This window comes from Brachypodium distachyon, chromosome 1 (assembly GCF_000005505.3).
Source record: "Brachypodium distachyon strain Bd21 chromosome 1, Brachypodium_distachyon_v3.0, whole genome shotgun sequence".
In the NCBI taxonomy this organism is placed as follows: domain Eukaryota; kingdom Viridiplantae; phylum Streptophyta; class Magnoliopsida; order Poales; family Poaceae; genus Brachypodium; species Brachypodium distachyon.
Window position 1 is genome coordinate 10302602 of NC_016131.3, and position 22355 is coordinate 10324956.

General features: G+C 42.8%; 3 protein-coding genes and 1 long non-coding RNA gene across 6 annotated transcripts; 1 reads left to right on the forward strand and 3 right to left on the reverse strand.

The window, feature by feature from the left end:
- Positions 1 to 638: 638 nt before the first annotated feature.
- On the reverse strand, positions 639 to 4038 carry LOC100831916 (glutamyl-tRNA(Gln) amidotransferase subunit C, chloroplastic/mitochondrial). Its single transcript, XM_003561665.4, has 5 exons — positions 3732 to 4038; positions 3590 to 3630; positions 3147 to 3202; positions 1011 to 1065; positions 639 to 921 (listed from the first exon to the last, which is right to left on the reverse strand). The coding sequence occupies exons 1-5, from the start codon at positions 3933 to 3935 to the stop codon at positions 846 to 848; spliced, it is 432 nt and encodes a 143-aa protein (XP_003561713.1). The 5' UTR covers positions 3936 to 4038; the 3' UTR covers positions 639 to 845.
- On the reverse strand, positions 1838 to 3144 carry LOC112270102. The gene is made up of 2 exons (XR_002962429.1): positions 3038 to 3144; positions 1838 to 2466 (listed from the first exon to the last, which is right to left on the reverse strand). It is a non-coding gene; the product is annotated as an uncharacterized LOC112270102 (long non-coding RNA).
- A 2416-nt stretch (positions 4039 to 6454) lies between the features above and the next one.
- On the forward strand, positions 6455 to 12083 carry LOC100833458 (probable E3 ubiquitin-protein ligase BAH1-like 1). 3 transcript variants are annotated; one of them, XM_010233681.3, is made up of 7 exons: positions 6455 to 6782; positions 8672 to 8899; positions 9602 to 9846; positions 9925 to 10188; positions 11162 to 11311; positions 11479 to 11537; positions 11632 to 12083. In XM_010233681.3, exons 2-7 carry the CDS (start codon positions 8689 to 8691, stop codon positions 11735 to 11737), a joined length of 1035 nt encoding a protein of 344 aa, XP_010231983.1. In that variant the 5' UTR covers positions 6455 to 6782; positions 8672 to 8688; the 3' UTR covers positions 11738 to 12083. The 3 variants fall into 3 exon arrangements, with proteins under 3 accessions (XP_010231983.1, XP_010231979.1, XP_003561716.1); XM_010233677.3 differs by having other exon boundaries at positions 6457 to 6782; positions 8684 to 8899; XM_003561668.4 differs by having other exon boundaries at positions 6463 to 6782; positions 8684 to 8899; positions 11174 to 11311; positions 11632 to 11771.
- A 2150-nt stretch (positions 12084 to 14233) lies between these two features.
- On the reverse strand, positions 14234 to 17809 carry LOC100820847 (myosin-binding protein 7). Its single transcript, XM_003559581.4, has 3 exons — positions 16373 to 17809; positions 14824 to 14873; positions 14234 to 14710 (listed from the first exon to the last, which is right to left on the reverse strand). The coding sequence occupies exons 1-3, from the start codon at positions 17666 to 17668 to the stop codon at positions 14617 to 14619; spliced, it is 1440 nt and encodes a 479-aa protein (XP_003559629.1). The 5' UTR covers positions 17669 to 17809; the 3' UTR covers positions 14234 to 14616.
- Positions 17810 to 22355: the final 4546 nt, after the last annotated feature.

Consider the following 22355-nt stretch of genomic DNA (forward strand, 5'->3'; position numbering starts at 1 on the left):
GATCCGGATCGGGCAAGGGGTGAGGGTGAGATTCGTAGGAGAGGAGGAAGAGCGAGGAGGGCTCTGTTGGTTTCTTTTTTTCTTTTTTGCGTGGTACGTGTTTTTTCTGCGCTTGAGAACTACGAGAGCCGGGATTAAAAGACACGTGGGGACATCGATGGCAGATTCGTAATTTCGGTGAAATGACGTACAGCGACGCCCGTAACATCACCACCAACTCCAATTTAATATATTGGTATAGATTTTTGAACTTTTAGAAACCACTTATTGGATAGGTTGGTACTATCTTTGATTTCAGTTATTCTCTCTCCTCTAAATATCAACCTTAGTAATGGATTGTTGAGAATGCCCTAACAGGTAGTCATTGCCTGAGACTTATAAGGTTTTGCAGGTAGCCAGGTAGGAGTACCTAGATTGGATTCGTGGTCAGATGAGGTTGCTGGCTTTTTCCCTATCGATTTCGATGCAGACAAAACCAGATCAGTACTCAAGATGTGAAAGACGAACAGCAAGATTATACACAAACATAGAACTTCAACTCCTGAAATTTTCAGGCGCACCAGTAGAAGATCGGTCACTCTACCTTTCCCTCTCACTCGTAAAAAAGAAAAGAGATATGCATTTGGTCTGAAAGGATATTAGCGCATTAAAACATGGATTTTCTGCTGCAACTATTCCAAATATGTTATTTGAATCCTTGAATCATACCATTAAGTCGAAAGAATGCCGAACTTAACTCAGCTTGCTGATTGCTCACTCAATGTTTCGCAGGTTCCGTTGTTTCAACATGCCTTCTTGTACAGAGGAATTTTAACTTATCAGAATTTTGATCTACAGATTACAGGTCATTCTTTGTTGAGCACTCGCGGTACTTTGATGTATGGATCATCATAACTCGGAAGAGCCTCAATTATGGCATCTCTGCATTCATGAAAACAGAATATACTCGGCATTTTACTGCAAAGCAAAACAATAGTTCAATAAAGACATGACAGAAGAGTAATGCCTACCTGTTAGCAAATGGTTCTGGCCTATCTTCTCTCAAAGAACTACCCGCTGCAGTACCTGCGAAGCAGATAGCCAAACATGAAAAAGAGTAGTAAAATGTGGTGGGTAGACAGAACATGAGAACAAAGGTACTGCAGACGCAATTGCTTAGCGAAGCTTCTAAGAACTCCAAGAGCTCTAGAAAAAATGTACTCCGTATGTTTTGCACAACAAATGCAACAGAAGGAAGCAAGATTGTAGTTTTCCAAGCAAAAGAAAAGTATGTAGACGAAGGCAATATATTTTGCCAAACCAATAATCTAGCGAGCAAACGCAAAATTCGGTCAAAGAACGCCCTATCTGTGCGGCGTGGCCAAGGCTGTGTTTCCCTTTCCACTGCCATTTGCACGGGACCCCAGGCACCACCAACTCGGTTGCCTGCTGCACAATTGTTACATGCGTTCACAAGGTTTTGCACTAAATATAAAACATAGAAAGTTAGAAATGATGAATAAAATTGATCAAACAAGAAGGCAAAAAGATCTCTCGCAATTCAGGAGGCCCACTGCTCCTGCGCTGCTACATATTATCATTCAAAAATCAAAATTATTGTTTAAGACATAACTAATTCATAGACTATCATCCTTATTCTTTGATCCTTCAGTGTGTTCTGTTCCCTAAGACATACAATGTTAATTCAAGTTAAATCAACAGAGTCGCTTTGCAAGTTACGCAGTCAGTTTCAGATCTTGTCTGGATATACAATGTTCCTAGACCATGTGTGCTGTGAAGTTTGGTGCAGTCGAACAAAGAATCCACAAATGTATCAAGATTCAAAAGGTTATGTGTATAACAATAGTAAGCTGCATTGAGCTGCTACTCATTGATTAATTTAAGCAGTCGAACAAAGCATCCACAAGGACCACAAATGTATCAAGATTCAAAAGGTTATGCATATAACAACCACTAGTAAGCGGCATTGAGCTGCTAATCAACATACAAAAAATAATATGATTTGGTTGACCACCAATTTGGGCAGACCAATTAATCGCTCTAACAAGACAACCAATTGGTAGCCGGCGATTAACTGTATTTAACTGTATATCAGAGGGTATATAAACCTACCCAAAAAATTGGCCCCATGAACCCCTCCCAGTCACTGAGCCAAATCGACTAGGATTTGGGGCTTTAGCGCATGCTCCTGCCCAGTATGCCCTGTGCCGATGGCCGTAGATCTCGTCTACCAGCAACTGCGTGACACCTCCTGGGACTACAACCCACCTCCCAGCCCACAAGAACAATAACCACACAGTCGAGCTCTGCCACCAGCCCACCAGGCAGCAAATACTCCCGCCTCCCAGCCCACAGGACGCCACCTCTGCTAGCAGCTCCACCAGCAAGGACAACACATACCGCACTGCTACATTGATCCTTTGCTCCTCTGCTCCAATTTGCAATTTTGCATGCCAATCCTCTCCTCTGCTCCAATTTGCTATTTTAGTATATTACATTGCTAGAATACATCAAAATCTAGATATATTCCCACTTGACAAACCGATTAATGTTGACCAATTAGTTCAGTTAATCTTCCAACTAGACAAGTAATCCCTGATCCCCGGTCAACCGATCAGCGATATTCTTAACAATTTAACATTGACTTGGGCAATTACAGAAACAGAGTTAAGCCAATTCTAAGGAAAACACGTAAGTAATTGTTAACCTCTACAAAGCCCTCTACTTTTTCATAGCTAGTAGAGATTATTCTGAGGCATATTGGCGGAGCTGGTATACAACCATTGGGTTCAAATGAAGCCAATAAAATAAATAAACATAAATAAATCCTTCATTCATCTAGTCTTTGTTTTTCTCATTAGTGAAAAATTACACCATAAATGAGGTTGATGAACCCAATGGTCTGGTTTTCTAGCTTCGCCACTGAGATATTGGTACTCCCTCCATCCCAATTTATAGGTCGTATTAGCAAAATCTTGTATACCAAGGAGCAGTTAAAACACTAGAAAATAGGCAACTTAGATAGAGTATAACATACGGCAGGATTAAGGCTTAGTAACTTATTCACATGAATCACCACAAGCGTTCTTTGGACTAATAAGCAACCGTCCTGGATGAAAATGCGAAGAGTTCACATGAATGAATACCAGCTCTAAGTGAAGGTTCAATGCATTCAAGATCAACCGCTTGAAGTTGCCCAAACCTGTATTGACAAGAAGAAAGAATAAGCATTTGTAACAGTGTCTGATGGAATGCATAGACATATGTTCAGTCGCCCAAACAAGCATGGTTTCTTGCAGTCAACCCAAACATGAACCAACACAAGGAATCATAATTTGCTAGCCACAAGTCATTCACGAAAGCGAATGGTAACTGCATTACAGTACAGGAGACTTCTGTTTAGCATGAACATGAATCTTCGCAACAACAAAAAAAAAGTTTAGCATGAACCACACGATATTCCAACTACCATCAGCCTAATGGACACTTGTTACAGACTAGACTCCATGGGTTCAAATTTACATGTACTGGAGTCCAATGTATGAAATCGCGCAGAGAGAGAAAATTGGGAAAGGAAATCAGAAATTACCAATCAACCACCTGCTGAATCTTGGGGGAGAACTCCTCGGCCTAGGGGTCGAACGGAGAGACAACAGCAAAGCATCAGACTCAACCACAGCGCCTGAAAAATTCTAAAGAGTTCTCATGGAGTGAGAGAGAAGCGTGGTGACCTCTTCCGGTGAGAGAGATATACGGGCAGACTTGGCGAGGCGGGGAAGGTCCGGCGGCTCCAGTCCCCCCGGCCCCGCCGCCGCCGGGGCGGGCGTTCTAGTTGGGGAGGAGGAGAGGAGCAACCATTGGGTCCTCGCCAAAGTGTGCCGCGGCGGCGCAGCCCAGCGGAGCCTGGGGATGCCCGAGGCGGCGGCGGAGAGCATGGCCGCCGTCGTTGCTTTTAAGAGAGGGGCTTATCGGGGGGAGTTGGGTTTGGACTTTGGACCAGAGGCGATCTGATCTGATTATCCACAGCTACTGTGCTCCCCTTCCAATAATATGCCCCGTCGGATCTAGACCAGAGGCCATCTGAGCTGAATTGGGGACTGGAAGGCCAGGAGAAGGTGGCAGGGCGTCATGGTCGGGCTCGTTAAGCATAATAACGTGCTACACCAAACTTCAGATCAGCTTGGCCTGTTTGAGACTCGTTAAGCTCGTTACCGATCCACACGTCTTTGTTAAAGGTGGGGGCGAACCCAAAAATAAATAACCGGGGTTTAGTTGAAGTTGTTTGTTGTTGTTTTAGATGGTGTCATTTAATTTTTATTTTAGGTTTTAGGTATGAGGGTTTGAACCAAAATCATCGGTGTCAATTGACACGATGAAATATTACGGCTCAGCCCCTGATTAAAGATACAAGTTGAGTGTCTCTCCATGCTTGTCAACCAATGAGTATGCGTGTGGATGCATCCGCGGTTCTAAGAAATGTCAAATCGACGCGTGCGCAACTGGAATTGATTAGGTCAAAATCATACCCCCTAGGGCTATGCGGCTTGTTATACGACATATATAGTGCATTAGTGTGGTATGCTCCTTTCCATACGTGGTATGATTACTTTCCAACATTTTAATTTTTCGATTTCAAAATTCAGACATAACATAGAATCCAACTAAACCAAATAAATACTCAAGACGAACTGCAAGGACGAGTGGCGCTTGGGCCGGCTCAATGAGACCAAGGTGGCAACGTCAGAGGAGCAGGGCGCGGTAGATGCTATGGATCCAAGAATCAAAATAATTTCGTTGAGATAAATCCATATTCGAACCCGAAGAGAACTCTATATCATGTTTCAAAAATTCTTTGTAATGATTGCTGATCAAGCGTGCGTTCGGCACCAACCAAAAATACTTTGCTGCTGCCACGAAAGACATGAATCAATGAATCGCATTCGACTTGTCTGGCCTGTACAGGATGACACTTTAGCTGTCAGTGGACCATCATGACACAGATTGATTGGATAATGGAAGCACAAATTATTACATGCAGAGCAACTAACTATATCGTGTCACGTCAAAAGTGGAACAATTGTTGATACTCGCTCCGTTCCATAATTCTTGTCGAAATATTATATATATTTAGACACTCTTTAGGAACAGATACATCCATTTTTGGACAAATTTGAGACAAGAATTATGACACGGAGAGAATACTTTTTTAGCACCCTAGTTATACTTTAACTACAATATGTAATACTTTCTCCGTTTCATAAAGTTTGGCACGGGTTTGAACTAAAGATAGTTCAAAACCGTGTCAATATTCTTATTAAATGGAGGGAGTATCTTCGTTACAGAATATAGGATGTCCTAACTTCGTCGTATGTCAAACATCTAACCAAATTTATTGAAAAATGTATATGAAATAAGTATTACTACTGAGATCTATATATATTTATAATGACAGATTCAAAAATAGACTTTTTGCCTTAGGACAAAGCTAGAACATTTTATATCTAAAAATGGAGGGAGTACATATTAAACAATGTATAAGGTTGTACTCACTTGCTACCTATCTACAGGCATGGACTTTTGTACACATGATTCTACATGTTTATTCGAGATTTTCTGACCACAAAACAAAACAAAAGAAAATGCATATATGTACACGCGATGACACTAGAGATCTCTGTGGAACGCGCAATAAACAACGCGGCCAAAAAGGTTATCAAAAAATCTCCCCACACTCGTTATTTATCGAGCGGTAGGAGATACACCATGGATAGAGAAAGAGACGCATGATAATAGACTATCTTGAAGCTTTGTCACTTCAAAAAAAAAGACAGCTCTACAACAGAAAGAACCAAGAATACCCGCGTGACACAAGCTAAGGGATGATCTAGCGATCCCCAAACCAAAAGAACCAACCAAGAATAAGCTGATGTGACAGGTCCTACGTACACGTACACGTACTCTTTGCTGATCCATGGAGAATACGGAGGATAACGCATGCATTGGGATCTGTACCGTACACACCACACGTGTTTGAAGACCGTCGTGAGTGAGTGCTCCGCCCACGTCTGTCACCGTGCGTCGGCGTCCGTCCGTTCTCCCTGCATGCATGCTGCTAATGATGATTTTGTTGGCCACTAATGATAACCAACCATCACGCCCAGAGTGCTGTTGTAGGCTTGTAGCCACATTTTCTTACTGCTGGTACTACTAGCTCCTCTTGTTAAAAAAGAGAGAGAGAAAAAAAACCTAGTACTAGCTCGATCCCGCCCGCGGCACATTTTTGGATTTTGGATGGTTGGATGACAGCCGCCACAATAATAAGCCAACAAATCTGTCTCGCGTTGCGCGTGCGTAAAGAAGGACGGAAACCAAAGAAGAAGGAGAAGCGAAGCGAAGCGAAACAGGCAACGAAACGGCAGCAGCCGAGCAGAGCACATATCTATCCAAATCTCAGGAAAAGCGAGTAATAAAGAGCCGTGTGTGGGTGGAAATAAAATCCCGTGCAAACGCGGAACGGACAGCGGAGCCCATCCGGGACCGACGAAGCGCGCTTCCCGATCGCCTCTGCCGCCGCCGCCCCCCGCCATTAAAAGCGGAGGGACTCCTCCTCCTCCTCCTCCTTCTCCACCCCCGCCCTTCCCTGCTCGCCCCCCTCTCGTCCGTGAATCACCTGGGGAGGGGTTTTGCTGTCTCCTCCACGCGGCGGCTGGGTTTTACGTCTCCTCCTCGCGGTGGCCGCCGCCTTGGCGCATCGATCCTCCCCAGCCCGCCGACTCATGCAGGTACTGTTCTCCGCCGTGCTCCACTACCGCTCCATCGCATCCATGTTTGGTTTTGGTTGGGGATTGCGCCATCCGTGCGCTTCTGCGTTTGCTATTTTGTCGGTCGTTTCTCTTCGGTGTTTATTTGATCTAGTAGGATTTTTGTGATTCGGCGTCAGCGATCAGGAAACCCATTGTCCTTGCTTTTTGAATCGTCCCTATAGGTTTCAGGTGTTGCTCTCCCGAATGGCCGAATCCAGTATGTTCATGGTCTGCGTTACCAGAAAATACTCCGTTATGTTCATGGTCTCTACTGGAATGAAAATCATGTTCCTTTTTGTAGTACAATTTAATGTTCTCAACCTCTTTTGTTGCATGGATATATTCGCTTGGTCCATGTCGCATTGCCATGCATGTCCCATCCCATTTGTTTGTTCTCTTTCTATGTATTTGGTAGCCTTTCAGTCTCTGTCATGTTGCAAGCCGTTAATCCATTGCCAGTCGTGTTGCAAGCTACCAATCTATTGCAATACCAAGGATGAGGAATATGAAACAATTTCGTCGAGGGACTATTCTTGTTTTATTGTGGGTTAAGCTACTCAACCTCTCAAAAAAGTCAAATGCCTTGCTTCTTATCCAGTTAACTTGAAATATTCTTTTCCGAGACCATGTTAATTTATATTTCATTCTCGGAGCGATGGGTTTGCACGATATGGCTGGCTAGATAATTTCTATTTTTATTTTTAGATTCAAAGTCAGCGCTCTGATCCACTTGGTGATATTTTGGATTTTTTTTTCTTTTTCCTATGAAGGACTATTGGCATGCCATTTAGAAAAAGTGAATTACATATCTGATCACATCCCGATATGCCAATCGGATCTATCCTCAGAAAATCCATGCGCGAGTGCAATTTGTTTAAGAACAGTTGTCCACTAGCCTTTGTTTTCTAGTACAACTAACTTTGTACTAAATATGAGGCACTTATTATGGATCAGAGGGAGTAGCATTTTGTCGCCTTCCCAGCTCCAATGGGGATTATGGCTATGTTATCAGCAACATTGCATAATCTCTAAAGAAAATGGAGAAAAAACACGAACTGCAACTGAAAGCTCAACTGTTGACACTTGGCAGTTGGTAGCAACAATAGTGTGGCAGTGATACTGACTGTTGAGGGCAACATATATAGTATGATGATATGGACGCACCTATATTACCTGAAGGCCGACTGATGCCTGGTGCTGGTTGGTGTTGGTGGTAGATGACTAGCTAAGGTAGTAGATGCAGCAATGCTATCACTATGAGGGTATGCTTGTGGCTAAGTCGCCGCAGGTTCAATTATTTGTTCCATGTACGATGTTCATACAACAAACAGCAGCCATCCATCGCTTTAGTTAAGCAGGCTCCAGCCGTCGATGCAACTATCGTACACGGTTTGGACACTGAAATGTCGTACGTGCAGTGATTCCGGGTATTGAATAGGATCAGAATTTTTACATCTTTACACACATAGTTTTACTATTTTGTTAGTTACTGTTTATGGCCATTACAATATGGCTGCTAAATCAGGTAAGCTTTCTCTGTATTACCATAACCTGTCTCAGTCAATGCATGCAAGTCTGTGTTTCTGTCATCAGTGTGCTATTCCTGAATAGGGTGTGCTTCCTTGTTAAAATGGTTTTTATTTTTCCTGAGCAAGCATGTTTTCATTTGGTTAGTTGGATTTGGGAATCAAAATATTCAATTAAATGGTTACTGCATTGGTAAATACAGATGATATTGCAATTTGCAACAAACTATATTCTGTGTATGTTGTACAGTATGATTTACTCATTGTTTATTTTGTACTTTAGCTTTCCAAACATAGTGTTTTTATATCCTCAAGAACAACTGGATTGAGCTAATTTTTCAGGTTTCTCTGTAGGCAAGATGAAGTTTGGTTCAATGTATGAGGAGTACCTCAGGGCAGAGCAGGACAAATATCTAGCAAAATGCTCCCATGTAGAGTACAAACGCCTCAAGAAGGTACTGAAGCGATGTCGAGTTGATCGCTCGTTGCAAGCAGATGTCACCAATGGCGACCAACTGCAGGACGGGAGCGACGATTCTTCAGACATTTGCGAATGCAATTCCTGCACATGTATGCTCAGTCTCTAGACAAAATATATAGACTATGGATCATTGTGTTGTGCTTTCATCTTTCTTGTGAGCTGATGTTACCGTCATGGTTACCAGTTATGCCATTTTTCCCTTTGTGCTCTATATCACAGAACTCCAAATCTTTATTTTTTAACATAAGCTTAACGTCTTCAAAAGCAGAGTATGGCTTTTGAAACCATACTCTCCTTTTGAAAACGTTAAGCTTATGTTATATAACCTATACAAGTTATAAACACACGATCCAATAGTCATTCTTCCTTCTATCAAAGATTAGGAGTCTAATTTTCATTTGTACAAACTGGTGTTCTACGTTTATATCACTCGTACTTTCTGTGAAAGATCGGGAGAATTTAATTTCATTCTGTAGAATGCGTTCTCTGTTTTTCAAACTTTATAGGTTTTGAAGTCTGGTCATCCATATGATATACCGTGAAGGAAAATACTGGTGATTTAGTTTTACATGCAGAACTAGTTATCTTGACTGAAATCATTTGTTTCCATTGAATTTTTTTATATTACTCTTCACTGTTTTATACTCCCTCCATCCCAAAATAAGTGACTTGGATTTGTATAAGATTCTTATACAAATCCAAGTCACTTATTTTGGGACGGAGGGAGTATTTTTTTTGGTACGGAACTGCTTGTGCTACTGATATCCTGACTTGTTATACTTTTTGTTCAGTGTGTGATCAAATGTTCTTTACAGAACTGAACAAGGAGGCTTCAGATATAGCTGGCTGTTTCAGCTCTAGAGTACAGCGCCTTCTACATCTTCATGTTCCTTCAGGATTACAACGGTATATATGGCGTGTACGGCAATGCTTCATAGATGATCAACAAATCATGGTTCAAGAAGGGAGAATTCTAATCAATTATGTGACCATGAATGCTATTGCTATCCGCAAAATTCTCAAGAAATATGACAAAGTAAGTTAAGTAGTTCATTTCCCAATTGTCATTATACATCTTTGAGATCTTCCTGCTAATGTGTTGTTGAAATTGCAGATACATGGTTCTGTGAGTGGTAGAGATTTCAAGAGCAAGATGCAAACTGATCATATTGAACTGTTGCAGTCACCTTGGCTGATAGAACTGGGCGCTTTCCATCTGAACTGTGATAGTTCGGATATTGATGAACCTGTAGGGTTCTTCAAGAATGGATTCTTCAAGAATTTTTCTTGTGACTTGATAGGAACACTGCCAGTAATGACTATGGCCATTTCTGAAACTATGAAGTATGAGTACAGTCTAACTTGTCCGATTTGCTTGGTGAGATGTTTTTCTTAAATTTTCCACCTTATTCTTTTAATTATCTTATACTATGTATAAAAATGGCCATAGCTAACCTAGTAATTTTTTAAAATAACAGCAGGCATTATCTTTAGCAGTTGCTTGCACCAGCAGTACATATTTGTTGAGTACCCAACGTCATTGCTACAACATAGTACAAGTTTTGTCTAAATGATCCTTAAACTGTAGAAATAGGATTTTGACATGACTATTGCCAATTGGTATAAAACTTAGTATTACATGCTGTCGACACAAACATCTGCATGAGCAGAATGTGTATATATTACTATTAATATTTTTTATTACTTTGTGTAAACAATGATAGCAAAATTATATCTTATTTAAAGAGAGTGGATTTTGTACATGCAAGGGTGGGTGCTCGACTTTAGGGTTTAGTTATTTGCGCATCTTAAAAGCTCATAGAAGTGCAAATAATTCTTTTTATTGATAATATATGCTGATTACAAAATTTCAGTTACAGTTTCCTCTTTCTCATTTTGAAATTTCCAGTTCACAGTAATCCTAATGTATAAATAAATGTTTCCCTTACAATTTAATCGGTAATTTATAGGTATATTTTTTCCAATTTAAGTGGTAATATAGAGCTCATCCTGCTCTCGGTAATGTGGGGGCTTCTGGTCTGGAGGAGCCTCTGGTTTGTACATACAAGAAAGATTGCTGAAAATATAATTTTCTGTTTTATAGCCTGCTTCAAACATTCTTGGAAGAGAGTTTCCAAAATAAACACATATATTTCATCAAGTTCACACTGGATAAAGCCAGCATAGGGTGGGGTTAGTAATCAATTTAGGCACCAAAAAGCGGTGAGCTGGTGATGGTAATTTTGGTGGCTATGTTCACGGAGCATGAAACTCATCCAAATATCGAAACACATTGTGCAGGATGACACTTATTCTACTTTTCTACAACTCTGTTAAGTATGTTTTAATAGTTGTCTGCACAGGACACTTTGTTCAACCCATATGCACTTAGCTGTGGTCATCTCTTCTGCAAAGGCTGTGCATGTGGTGCTGCATCTGTGTATATCTTCCAGGGTGTTAAGACCGCACCTCCAGAGGCCAAGTGTCCTGTATGTCGAGCGGTATGTGAGCAATCCTATATTCCTGCATGTATCATTCTGATCTGTCTCCTTTTGCTCTCGATTTATGTTTCTATTTTATTCCATAATACAACTTCTTAAATAAGAATGCATTGTGGCTTACATGGCTTCAACTTCCATGGTAATTGTTTGTATTTGATGACCTTCAGGTTGGCGTCTTTGCTCATGCTGTGCATATGAATGAACTTGACTTGCTCATCAAAACAAGGTACTAAAACTTAACCAACCCCTCTTGTCCAATCAGAATTCCGGGAAATAAACCACCTTTTTCTAGTTCTGATTTGCATCTATGGCTTGACCAGGTGCAAAGATTACTGGAGAGGCAGACTGCGGGAAGAACGGACTGAGATGGTGAAGCAATCTAAAGAATACTGGGATTCCCAGGCGATGCTGTCAATGGGGATCTGAATCCTTGACATACAAACATGTATCATTGCTTACACTGATGGCCGTCGAATCTCAAGCGTGAAGAATCCTCTTAAGCAAAATTTATTTAGTATTGTCTGCTACTCTTTTTTTTTTGACCGCATATTATCTGCTACTCTTCTACCGGGTAGTACCAACCAAGGAGAAACCTACCGAAGGCTAGCAGAGATTATCAACACTGCTGAGGTAGCTATTAAGGAAGCAAATTCCATTGTTTTATTTCATTGTGCACCTCGTTGGATCTGGAAAGAACTGAATCCCACGAATTCCTTTGTTCCTTCCGCTGTACTTGTTTGGAATGATGCACAGTTGCCTACTTTTTTGTTGCTTTTCGTGCCTGTCTATGCTGCTGTTTTTCAGCCCTCCAGCTAGCTGCTTATCTGTATTGAATTATTTTTGAAAACCCACAATCCATTTCACCGTGTTCTTAACCGTAGGACTTGAAAAAGACATGAACACTTACTGCTCTCTTCGACTCATATTATTTGTCTTAAATTTGTCTAAAAGGCGTCTAGATACATGGAGTAATATGGATTAGAGGGAGTAATAAAATCAGGGGATCCTACCGTATGAGCTAAAGTAATAAATACTCTCAAAATGGCATTTAGCCGAGCTACAAAATCCCTAGGACAATGCTCATTTGCTCAAATATGACACCGACATTTTTTTTTAAGGAATGCCATCATGGCTGATTTTATTGCTTTGCAAAAATAGTTACGTCATCCGTGATTACATCCAAGAGGAAGTCGGGAGGGTCCGACTGCCAAGCACACTCTACAGGACCAACGGCCCTACTAGCAACAAGATGCGTTGCCCTGTTAGACTCTCTAGGACAATGCTCAAAACACACCGACTCAAAATTAAGACAAGTAAAGAAACAATCTTTAAAGATGGCCGCCGCAGGGCCAAGCGAATTACCACCTCTCTTCATCACTTCAATCACCTTCATGTAGTCTAAGTTGACGACAATTCAGTTGCACCCAACAGACTCCACGAGAGCTAGACCATCCTGAAGGGCTATCGCCTCCGCAGTGGCCGCGTCCTCAACAAATTGGAATTGGCATTTCGCAGCCGCCACAAAGAAACCACGGTCCTCGCGGATAATGGCGCATGTACCACCACCCCTTGTATCGACATCATAAGCCGCATCGACATTTAATTTGACAAAATCTTCCTTAGACTTCTGCCATCCGTGCCTCTCTATACCCACAGACCCCTTCTTCTTTGCCCTCGAATAATTAGAGGCAAGAATCGAAATAGCCTGTGCCGACCTAGCCAGAGTTTGAATTTTCTCTCCATGTGTAGCCTGACGACGCTCCCACCAATATACCAAATAGCAGTAGCAATTAAATCATTGCGTAGTACATCTGGGAGCATAGGAGCTTTCTCCTGAGGTTGGAGCAGCAGAGATCCCAAGGCCACGACCCCTTCCGATTCCAAGTCACAAGCAGCAGCAATGGCCGGTGCAAGACCCAGGTGCTCCCAAATTTGCTTTGCTCGCTGGCATTTAAAGAAGACGTGTCCAATACTCTCACAATCCACCTGGCAGATTGGGCACTGAGAGAAATTCTGCATATTGCGGTTAGCAAGAACACCAAAACAAGGAATAGCACCCAGCAGCGATCTCCAACAGTGGATTTTGATTTTAGCTGGAACGTTCAAAGACCACAATATCTTCCAGATAGGAGAATTAGAAGTATCGTGTGTGGCTGTTCTTCTCAGCTTCCTTCCGTGTTGATGATCCCACTCCAGATGATAAGATGATTTAACCGTAAAAATCCCGAGCTTGGAGTACTGCCATGAGACAAAATCCTCCATGCCAGTTCTAGCAATCGGGATCTTCAAAATTCGTTGCACATCCACGGGCCAGAATAAATTGTGTAACATCTGCTCATCCCAACAACGATTTTCCACATCAATCAACTGTTATTCTTTTGTAACCAAAATATTACCTCTCCTAGTCATAATCTTCCTCGATGAACTACTCGGGATCCATGGATCATCCCAAATATTGCTCCCGTGTTTATAACAAATAATGACACTAGGCGCACTGATATTACGTTCAACCAACTATTACCAAAACGCGAAAGCGATTGCTCCCGTTACCAAGAAGCTCCTCCCGACGTGCTCTGCTGCTTGTAGTATAATAAGTTGAGAAGCGCTTTGTAGAAGCACTTAAAAAAAACTTTGTTTGTTTAGGCTTGTGCTTCTAGATGGCCAGAAGCAACATAAGCTGAAGCTCAAGACAAGACAAACAGGCGCTCAGAACAAATGACACTCAGCGCACTGAAATTCTGTTCAACCAACCGTTACCAGAGAGCGTTAAGCGATATGCCCAGATTCAACGACCAACGATCAACATAGACAGATTATGTACTGCCACCATAAGTGGCTCAACTTTGTTTAGATAGGCATGTGTAGATCCAGAATACATGCATATCCAGACAAAATTTCTGACACTTAATATGAGACTAGGAGTGTAGTAAAAGGGAACAATACTAGTTACAGTTTGCACAAAGGTGCAGCTAAAACCCTCGACATTAACTCAACGGTCAGTAACGGTTTGGAAACAAACAAAACAACCAACGATCAGTGCGCATTATACGAACGCTATACAAGCATATAGCTTTTGCTGCTGAAGAAATAAGCAAAAGCATCTCCAAAAAAAAACACATCAGCAGTTGCTGGATCATCGCATAAGAATCCCCATCCACCTGGGGAAAAGGCTAAATCAACAACTATAGAATTTAAACAACACTGGCTCCACCAACCTTCAAATAAGAAAATGCAATTCGATGCAAACTTCCCAACCAATGGCTATGTTATTTACATTAGGCAGGAGCTGCTTCTTCAGACAGGTTTTACTGTGTTCTCTTGAGAGTTTTCTGAATCCGGGGGCACTTGTCCAGCAGTATGAGCAAACCGACGTTATTACTTGATAAACCAAATGTGTACCTATCAACCAAGTAGATAAGCAGTCAATATCGCCATGCTTTATAGACAAAATAAACACGTATCATTAAAATAAACATGTATCATGAACTGAATTCCCGCTGAAGCCTCTTTACCTGCTTTGTGATCGCTTTTTTTTCTGAGAGCAAAATAAAGTGATGACCCACTGCAAAAGATAATGATAACAAGCAGTTAGGCTCAGGCAAGAAGCTACTTTATCATCCTCAAGAAGAATGGACATGGAGCAAGACTGTAAGACTAGTATATCTTGAGTTCACAAGGATCACAACAAAGCACATTCATTCAAGGTGCAAAATACTAGTATTGTTATTAAAATAGAGAACAGAAAAAGTAGTCGAAGTAATAGAGCCGCACATGCTGCTGCGCAAGAACACACAATAAAAATCCTCATAGAAAAACCTTCACCTATCTAGAGGTTCTACGCTCCATTTTCGCTTCATACTGATGTGGGACTTTGAAAATAATTGCACACGACTATTGAGAAGTTAGCAGAGTTAATCATCTACCAAGATCAACTAGAAATCGGCTAGGACTTGGACAGGACATCAAGAACTTATAATGCTGCCTATTCGCCTCACCCCCTGTCCATGTGGCTGTAGCCCTAGTGCTGCCACAGCTCGCTTATTTCAATGCGCACTGCTGCTCTGTGGCCGTTGCTGATGCCGAACTAACATACCTTTTCTACTTCTTTTTCCTTTTATGGTATTGGTCTGGGATTTGCTCCTAGCCCTCTCCTAGCGTATTTCAAACCAGAAATACCAAGTTCGCGAATCGGAGATGTATACTCCCTAGTGAACTCGATCCGTATGGGGTAACGAATTTCAATCGCGGACCGAGCAAATCGTGAATCAGATAACTATGACTATACCAGTGTCCTCACACAAAATTTGAGATCTCCTTTCCTAAGGTGCAGATTTGTGAATTATGTTGTCAGTAGCTTGCTTGTACCATGTTGTCCTGCAAGAGTTGGCCAAAACTAGATGCCAATGGGATCTGGAGGTTAGGGTTCCCCCTTTTTAATGATTTTTTTGGTGTAATTCTAATGTGAAGCAAATGCATGGTAAAAATATCTTTAAAAACCCTATTTCCACGGATAAGCATTCACTCATGCAAAGGCTCAATACTTCTAGCCTATTTTGGCTCCGTACCAATCTGAAACACAGTTGCCAAAACTCTTTGAGTTTGTAAAATATTCAGTAGTGAACAGAATTACTCAATAGCCAAAACTTTGATTTTTGCTATATTTAGTTTCTAATAATATCAACTAACAAGATCTCATACAGAACAGTACCAAAATCAGCTAGAACCAGCACTAGGACAGAACATTAATAGCAACTAATCACGCAGCAACATCCAAAAACAATCATTCCAAACCTATATGCCTGACCGTTGCAAGATTTCCGATGGATAGTATTTCATATGTGAATCTTGCTCTATTTAATCAATGAATCTGCACAGATGCCCACATCAATTATAGAAAGAACCCCCAATGCTTCAATAACATATAAGTTTTCTAACGCTTGAACCAATCAGACCAAAGCAATGTTCATGACTCGGCTGATTCTGCAAGAATTTATATAGGTAACAATCGGCATGCACTGAATGACAACATAAGTGTCCTATCAGCGCAAAAGATAATCATACCTTAAACAACGCGGCTGTGTAGAATGTCCTGATTAGTGCTACCTTCTTGTCCTCCCTAACCCTACTATCTGCGACCCCCAGGGCTTGCTTTCCAGGCAAATGGCGCACAACTGGAGCAAACCCCCCAGTACCAACTGGAGAGGCATCTTTGGCTAGCTGTTGCGCAATCTCCCGAAGAAGCATAAGCTGAGCCTTCTCAGTGCGCATTCCCACCAGTGCCAGCCGCATTGATTCCCGATCGGCCTCCAACGCCTCCAGTCTCGTGTATAGCTTCTTAATGTCTGGCTCTCCCGCCTCATTCTCCAGGACCCTGGCTGCAGGAGCTGCCACACCTTGATGCACCTTGTCAATCATGTAGACCCTGTCGCTGCCACTGCCAACACCTTCGCTATCACTACCTCCCTCTTCAACACTGCATCCAGCAATCGGAAACTCTGGCAACTCATGATCATCATTACTGAGGTAGCTCCTTTTTTGCGCAGTCTCCTCAGGTAACACCTCATCAGCACAAGACTCCGGCAATGCATCATCTGCATAGAGGTGGGCTCCTTCCTCCTCTTCCAGGGACGGTTCAGGCAAGTGCCTACCTTGGTCGTGCTCGAGCAGGCAGATCCGGTGCTCCAGATCCACGACCACCGCATCCTCCTCGCTCTCCTCCTGCCCATCATCGTAGTAGTACTCCCCGTTGTAGCAGCGAAGCTCGGGGTAGTAACCGTCCTCGTCGCCATCGAGGAAGAGGTCGTCCTCATGATCCTGCTCCTCGCCTTCATCACCTTCGGGGAGAGGGATGCCGAGACGGAGGCACGTCTGTCGGTAGTCGCGGAGACTGGTGCGAACGCGCGCGAGGTGCCGCGCCCGGCGAGCAACGAGGGCGCGGAGGTGATCGATCTCCGCGGCGTCGAGCGCCATCTTCTCGTCCGCGAAGCGGCGGAACTGGCGGAGCTCCATCTGGACCTCGGCCTTCTCCCTCTGCAGGCGCAGCATCATGGCCATGGCCTCGCTGGCGGCGCTGGCCGCGGCGAGGCGCTCCTCCTCCACCTCACCACGCAGCAGCACGGCGGTGTCCTGCGCCGCCGCCAAAGCCTCCCGCAGCGCCGCGGTCTCCTCCTCGGCCTCGACCCGCGCCATCCCCACGGCCCCCTCTTCCCCATCCACGTCCCGCTTCTCCCCGTCCAGCTTCCGCTTCACGGTGCGCCGCCACTTGACCACCGAAGACGGCGAGAAGCAGCAGGGGCACGGGCCGGCACCCGCTGCGGCGGTGGCGGCGGGGTCGCACTCGTGGTCGTCGTCCTCCATGCCGGGCGGCGACCGAGTGCGAGGGTTTGGGAGGAGCAAATCGCAGTCCCTTCTCTTTGTTTCGTGTGTGTTTCGATTTGGGGGAATCGGCGATGGTGTGTTTGGTGATGCGTGGCGTTTCGTCTTCTTTTCGTGAAGGGTGGGGCTCGAAGAGGAGACAACGAAGAATGTTGGGACCCGATAGGGTTATTTGTATTTCATACTTTTATCACTACTGGTAGTATTTCACTCTCCTTTTTTAACAAATGCTAGAAATGAATGATAATCACCTTACGCCTAGTTAGTGCTCGCCAAATCTAAAAGGAATGGATGGCATATTAGATAGTCCATGGTTCCGCATTTCCTCTTCTTTTTTTATCTCTTCCATGATTAGATGCACAACTCTGCGTACATGGTAATGATGTTTCATTTGCGATCTCAGAAGAGTACATCGCGGTACCCGATGATAGCATCACTAGGCGAGAAGTGTACCGATGGAAATGAGGCAGGCAAGAAAAATCATAAGAGCAAATGCATGCAATGCGGGAGCATCAGGGAGGGAGAAAGGGAGATGACATTTTTTTGTATGTGTTTGCATCGGTTAAAAGAAAGTGACTACGACTCCATAAAAACGTGTCATCCACCAAAATATGGAGGGGGTATGTGTATACGCACGCATCTAACCAAATTGAGAGACACTAACTAAAAAGCCTGATTGCGGGCGGTAGCCACCGTCTATATGAAATATAAAGAAAAAGGCGCCAACCTACAACAAAATTTGCTAATGATCATTTTACCCCATGGCTAGATAGTTTAGGTGTGGATGTGTGGTACATCATTCGAAAAGACTTGAAACTCTGGTAATTTCTTTAAGCCAAAAATAGTATTTGGGTAATCCAATGGATGATTGAAATGCAACATAATCATTTTACGTTCGTAATGGTGTCTTAGATTTTTTTTTTAGAAAACACAGTACCACGCAGATGATCACAAAAACACACGCACACTCACCCTACCCCTGTGAGCACCTCCGAAAGATGGGCCGGCCGATCATCTTGAGATTGACGAAGTCACCACATGCGCCTCATAGTTAACGGGTATGTCACGCCCACTGAGAACACAACACCGGTTAAATCCTGAAATAAATCCAGAAAATGCGAGCACCCATGTCAAGTCTGGGACTTGAATCTGGGTAGGCTGGTTCCATTGGTGTCTTAGATTTCTTTTCCCAATGGTATGGCAATCGACATGGTCGATGTTAAATTGCGTGAGCAATGTTTGGACCTGCAGAGGATGACACATTGATGGTCGATAACGATGTTGTTTTGACATATTTATGGATGCAGGGAGTAGCAACATGTATTACGTACAATAATCCAAAGTGGTTGAACTACTTGACATGTTTCATTGTTACTCCATCCGTCATGTTATATTGGGGGTACATGCATTTTAAAATTTGATTTGACTGCTGATTTAATTAGATTCATAATATGCAGTTTGTGTGCCATAAAATTTATACCATTGCATTTGTATTTAAAAATAGTTTTCAATGGTATAATTTTCATACCACACAACACACACAGAGATTAAGTGGATAATATAAAGTGTTTCTCATCGTAACTTGAGCTGAATGTAAGGGATGTTAAGTTGGAGGACTTATTTTTGCCTCTTTTCTTCAAATCGTAGTTCTGCCTAAAATAGAAGAGGGCAGCGGTGCACTCAGAAATTTAGGAGTTGGATGCCAGAGGATGAAATGCAAAAGAGCACCGATCTTGTTTATATAACTTAGATGTGACTGACCAAAAATTTTTATATAATTTATACTCAAAGTAAAATTTGAATGTACGTGTTTTATAAAAGTACAGAGGAAGTAACTTTGTTTTCGTTGTTTTGTATCTTCTCTCAGTATGATCCACCGTGAAGGTTAAAACTTCGTTTTGTTTCATGAAGGGTTAAAAGTTCGACCCCGACGGTGAGGAGAAAACTAAAGAGTAAATATGTTACTCCCTAAAATCTATATTAACTGTTGCTGATTTACTTATACTAAATTAGTGACAATTAATATGGATCGGATGGAGTATTGTATTCCGATAAGTGTTGGTCCTGTTTGGCATTTTAGGAAATCTGATTTGGCTAATTTGAGGCGATAAGTAAGAGATAAGTATTGGTTGCTTGGGCTATAATTTATTGTTAATTCATTTCTATGGTCCAAGCTGTTTATTATTAGCACATATCTTACGATCTTATCCTCACCAGCTAGCACTCACGTGGAATATATTGTATCACCAATTGATTTTGAGATAAGCAATAGTTTCTTAGAAGATTTTGGAGGAGTTATTACTCACTACTATATCTAGAGAATAAGCTGATTTGCATATAATTAACCATCTTAATTTTTTGCTGCAAAGAAAGAAGAAGATATACCATTTCAACATGGAAACCGAGCATCACATTACTGACGATAGCGATCGAACATAATCTGACCGAGTCTCCTTCTCTGCCCAGGTCCAAACAAGTTGGAATGTGTGCATAAACGAGCAGCATGCAGCTGTCAATGTTTTTATTACTTTTACACTGCACAGCCGTTGAGTTGGGCCCTGCACGTCGCCTAGTCATGGGGGGGAGAGATCATTTGAAACGGACACGTACCGGCAACACAGAGGGATGGCGATCGTCGCGTGCGTGACCGGAGGCGCATGTCCTTGTGCTCAATTATCTTCTTAATTCGTAATATATGTGGGTCAGCCGCGTACGTCCCAGAACCAGCACGTACCCGATCCATGGGATCTTTTCTCGGCCAATGGAACGGATTATTATTGGGGCACATGATCAGTCGTTATGTTCCTGTGACATTCCACAACGAACACTTGGACGTACGACACATTAACTACATGAGTACCCAATGGAAGCATGGTTCTGAACTTCTGATGGGATCACCTGCAGCGCATTTCTCTGTACCCGCCCACGCATGTTCGAGACCCCAGGACGGCCACTGCACGAGGAGATTCGGGATATCACCAGGCTGACCTAATTGGTTTGCCTGCCCGCTTCTTCCTCTACAAATTGCTCCCAAAGACAAGCTGCAAGTCTCCAATGATGAAACGAAAAACGGAATCCCTGCTTTCAGCCAAGAAATACAGGTACCCTATGGGGAAAAGGGGAAAAGGAAAGACGTACGGGTAGCTATCAATCCAGCAGCGACACACCTCCTCTCCTCCAGGCTTCAGACCGAACCCACGGGGCCACCAAACTGTTTGGAGGTCGAGTTAGAGCGACCGACGACGTGCATGCACCGGATCCAACTGGCAACGTCGATCGCACGAAGGGCTGTTGGGTCAGATTGGGTTATCATTCGGGCGGGGCACATGCTGCCTGCATCGATCCCATGGCCAGCAAATGACCATACGAGGGTTGTTTCTGCCGGACCAGCCAGACACGCCTAATCCAGCATATAACTTGCAGCGGTTTTACGTTATGTGGAAGTGAATTTTGTTCACGCCGGGGATTTGGTCGCATTCCTGGCGTATTCTCTCTTCAGTCTCTCCTATCGAATCTGGCCAGACGAGGTACTAGCAAATTGGCCCATGAGACCAAGTCCAGTCATTAGGTGAAAGGTATTTTTTTTCCCTCAAAATTATGCCAAAAATATGTAGCTATTGCCCTCTGCGTGCGATCAACCCCTGTGACGTCGTCCGCTGCCAAAAAAAAAACTGCATGCTTTACCTTGCCTTTCTTCCCCTTCTTGGGAGTTTTAGGTGTTTGACAACGTTTTCTTGTTCTGGTGCAGAGACGCCGGCAACAAGAACGAAAGGGCCCAATTTAATTTAAAGACAAGAGAGTCTTAAAAGGACAATTTTACTTCACAAGCGAGTTTTATTGTGGCCGCTAAATGGAACGTGGGTTCATAAACGCAACCGGAAAATAAAATGTGCTTTACCTGAGAATTCTAAAAAAAATATCTAGTGCATTTCAAAGCCAAAAAGTCGCAACTTATTTTAAAATGCCAATCACAGAAAGATATTGCTACTTACTATTCAAAATTATCTAGGAGCACGCCTCACCGAGTCCAGACGTAGTCATTGGCCATACCGACACTTCCTCTTTCTCGGTGATTCCCCATAGTAATTGGCCATACCGACATTTCTTCTCGTAGATTTCGGTGTTTCTTAGTGCTTAATTTTTCTTTCATTTTCATAATTTTCTTATCACTCCGTTTACCTTTTTGTGTTCCTCTTGCAAAATGATGTTACATATTTAAATATTTCTCCTTGCTCTCATTTTTATTCACTTTTCAACATAATTGTGTTTCTCTATCCACACATTTGTTCTTCTTCTATCTGTGGCAAATTGATGAAAATGATCTTGACTGCTAAAGTAAGTACACGAGGAGAAGGAAAAACCTTTTTTTTGTTAATTTTTAACCATAATTTTTTTCGAAAAGGAGGATAGCCCCCGGCCTCTGCATCGATCGATGCACACAGCCGTAGGTTACTAAAATCATCCAAAGTACAAGTTGCCGGTTACAAAAGGAAAATTACATAAAGTGAAAGGAAAACATCAAACTCCTTCCAGCCTAAGACCCGCGCGCCATCCAAACCGGCTGAATAACTCCCGTGCAACCGTCTCCAAATGGTTGCACCCAGATTTCATACATTCCTGAGCCTCCGTCCGAAGAAGTAGGGACCACGTACAGAGCCAATGGGACGCC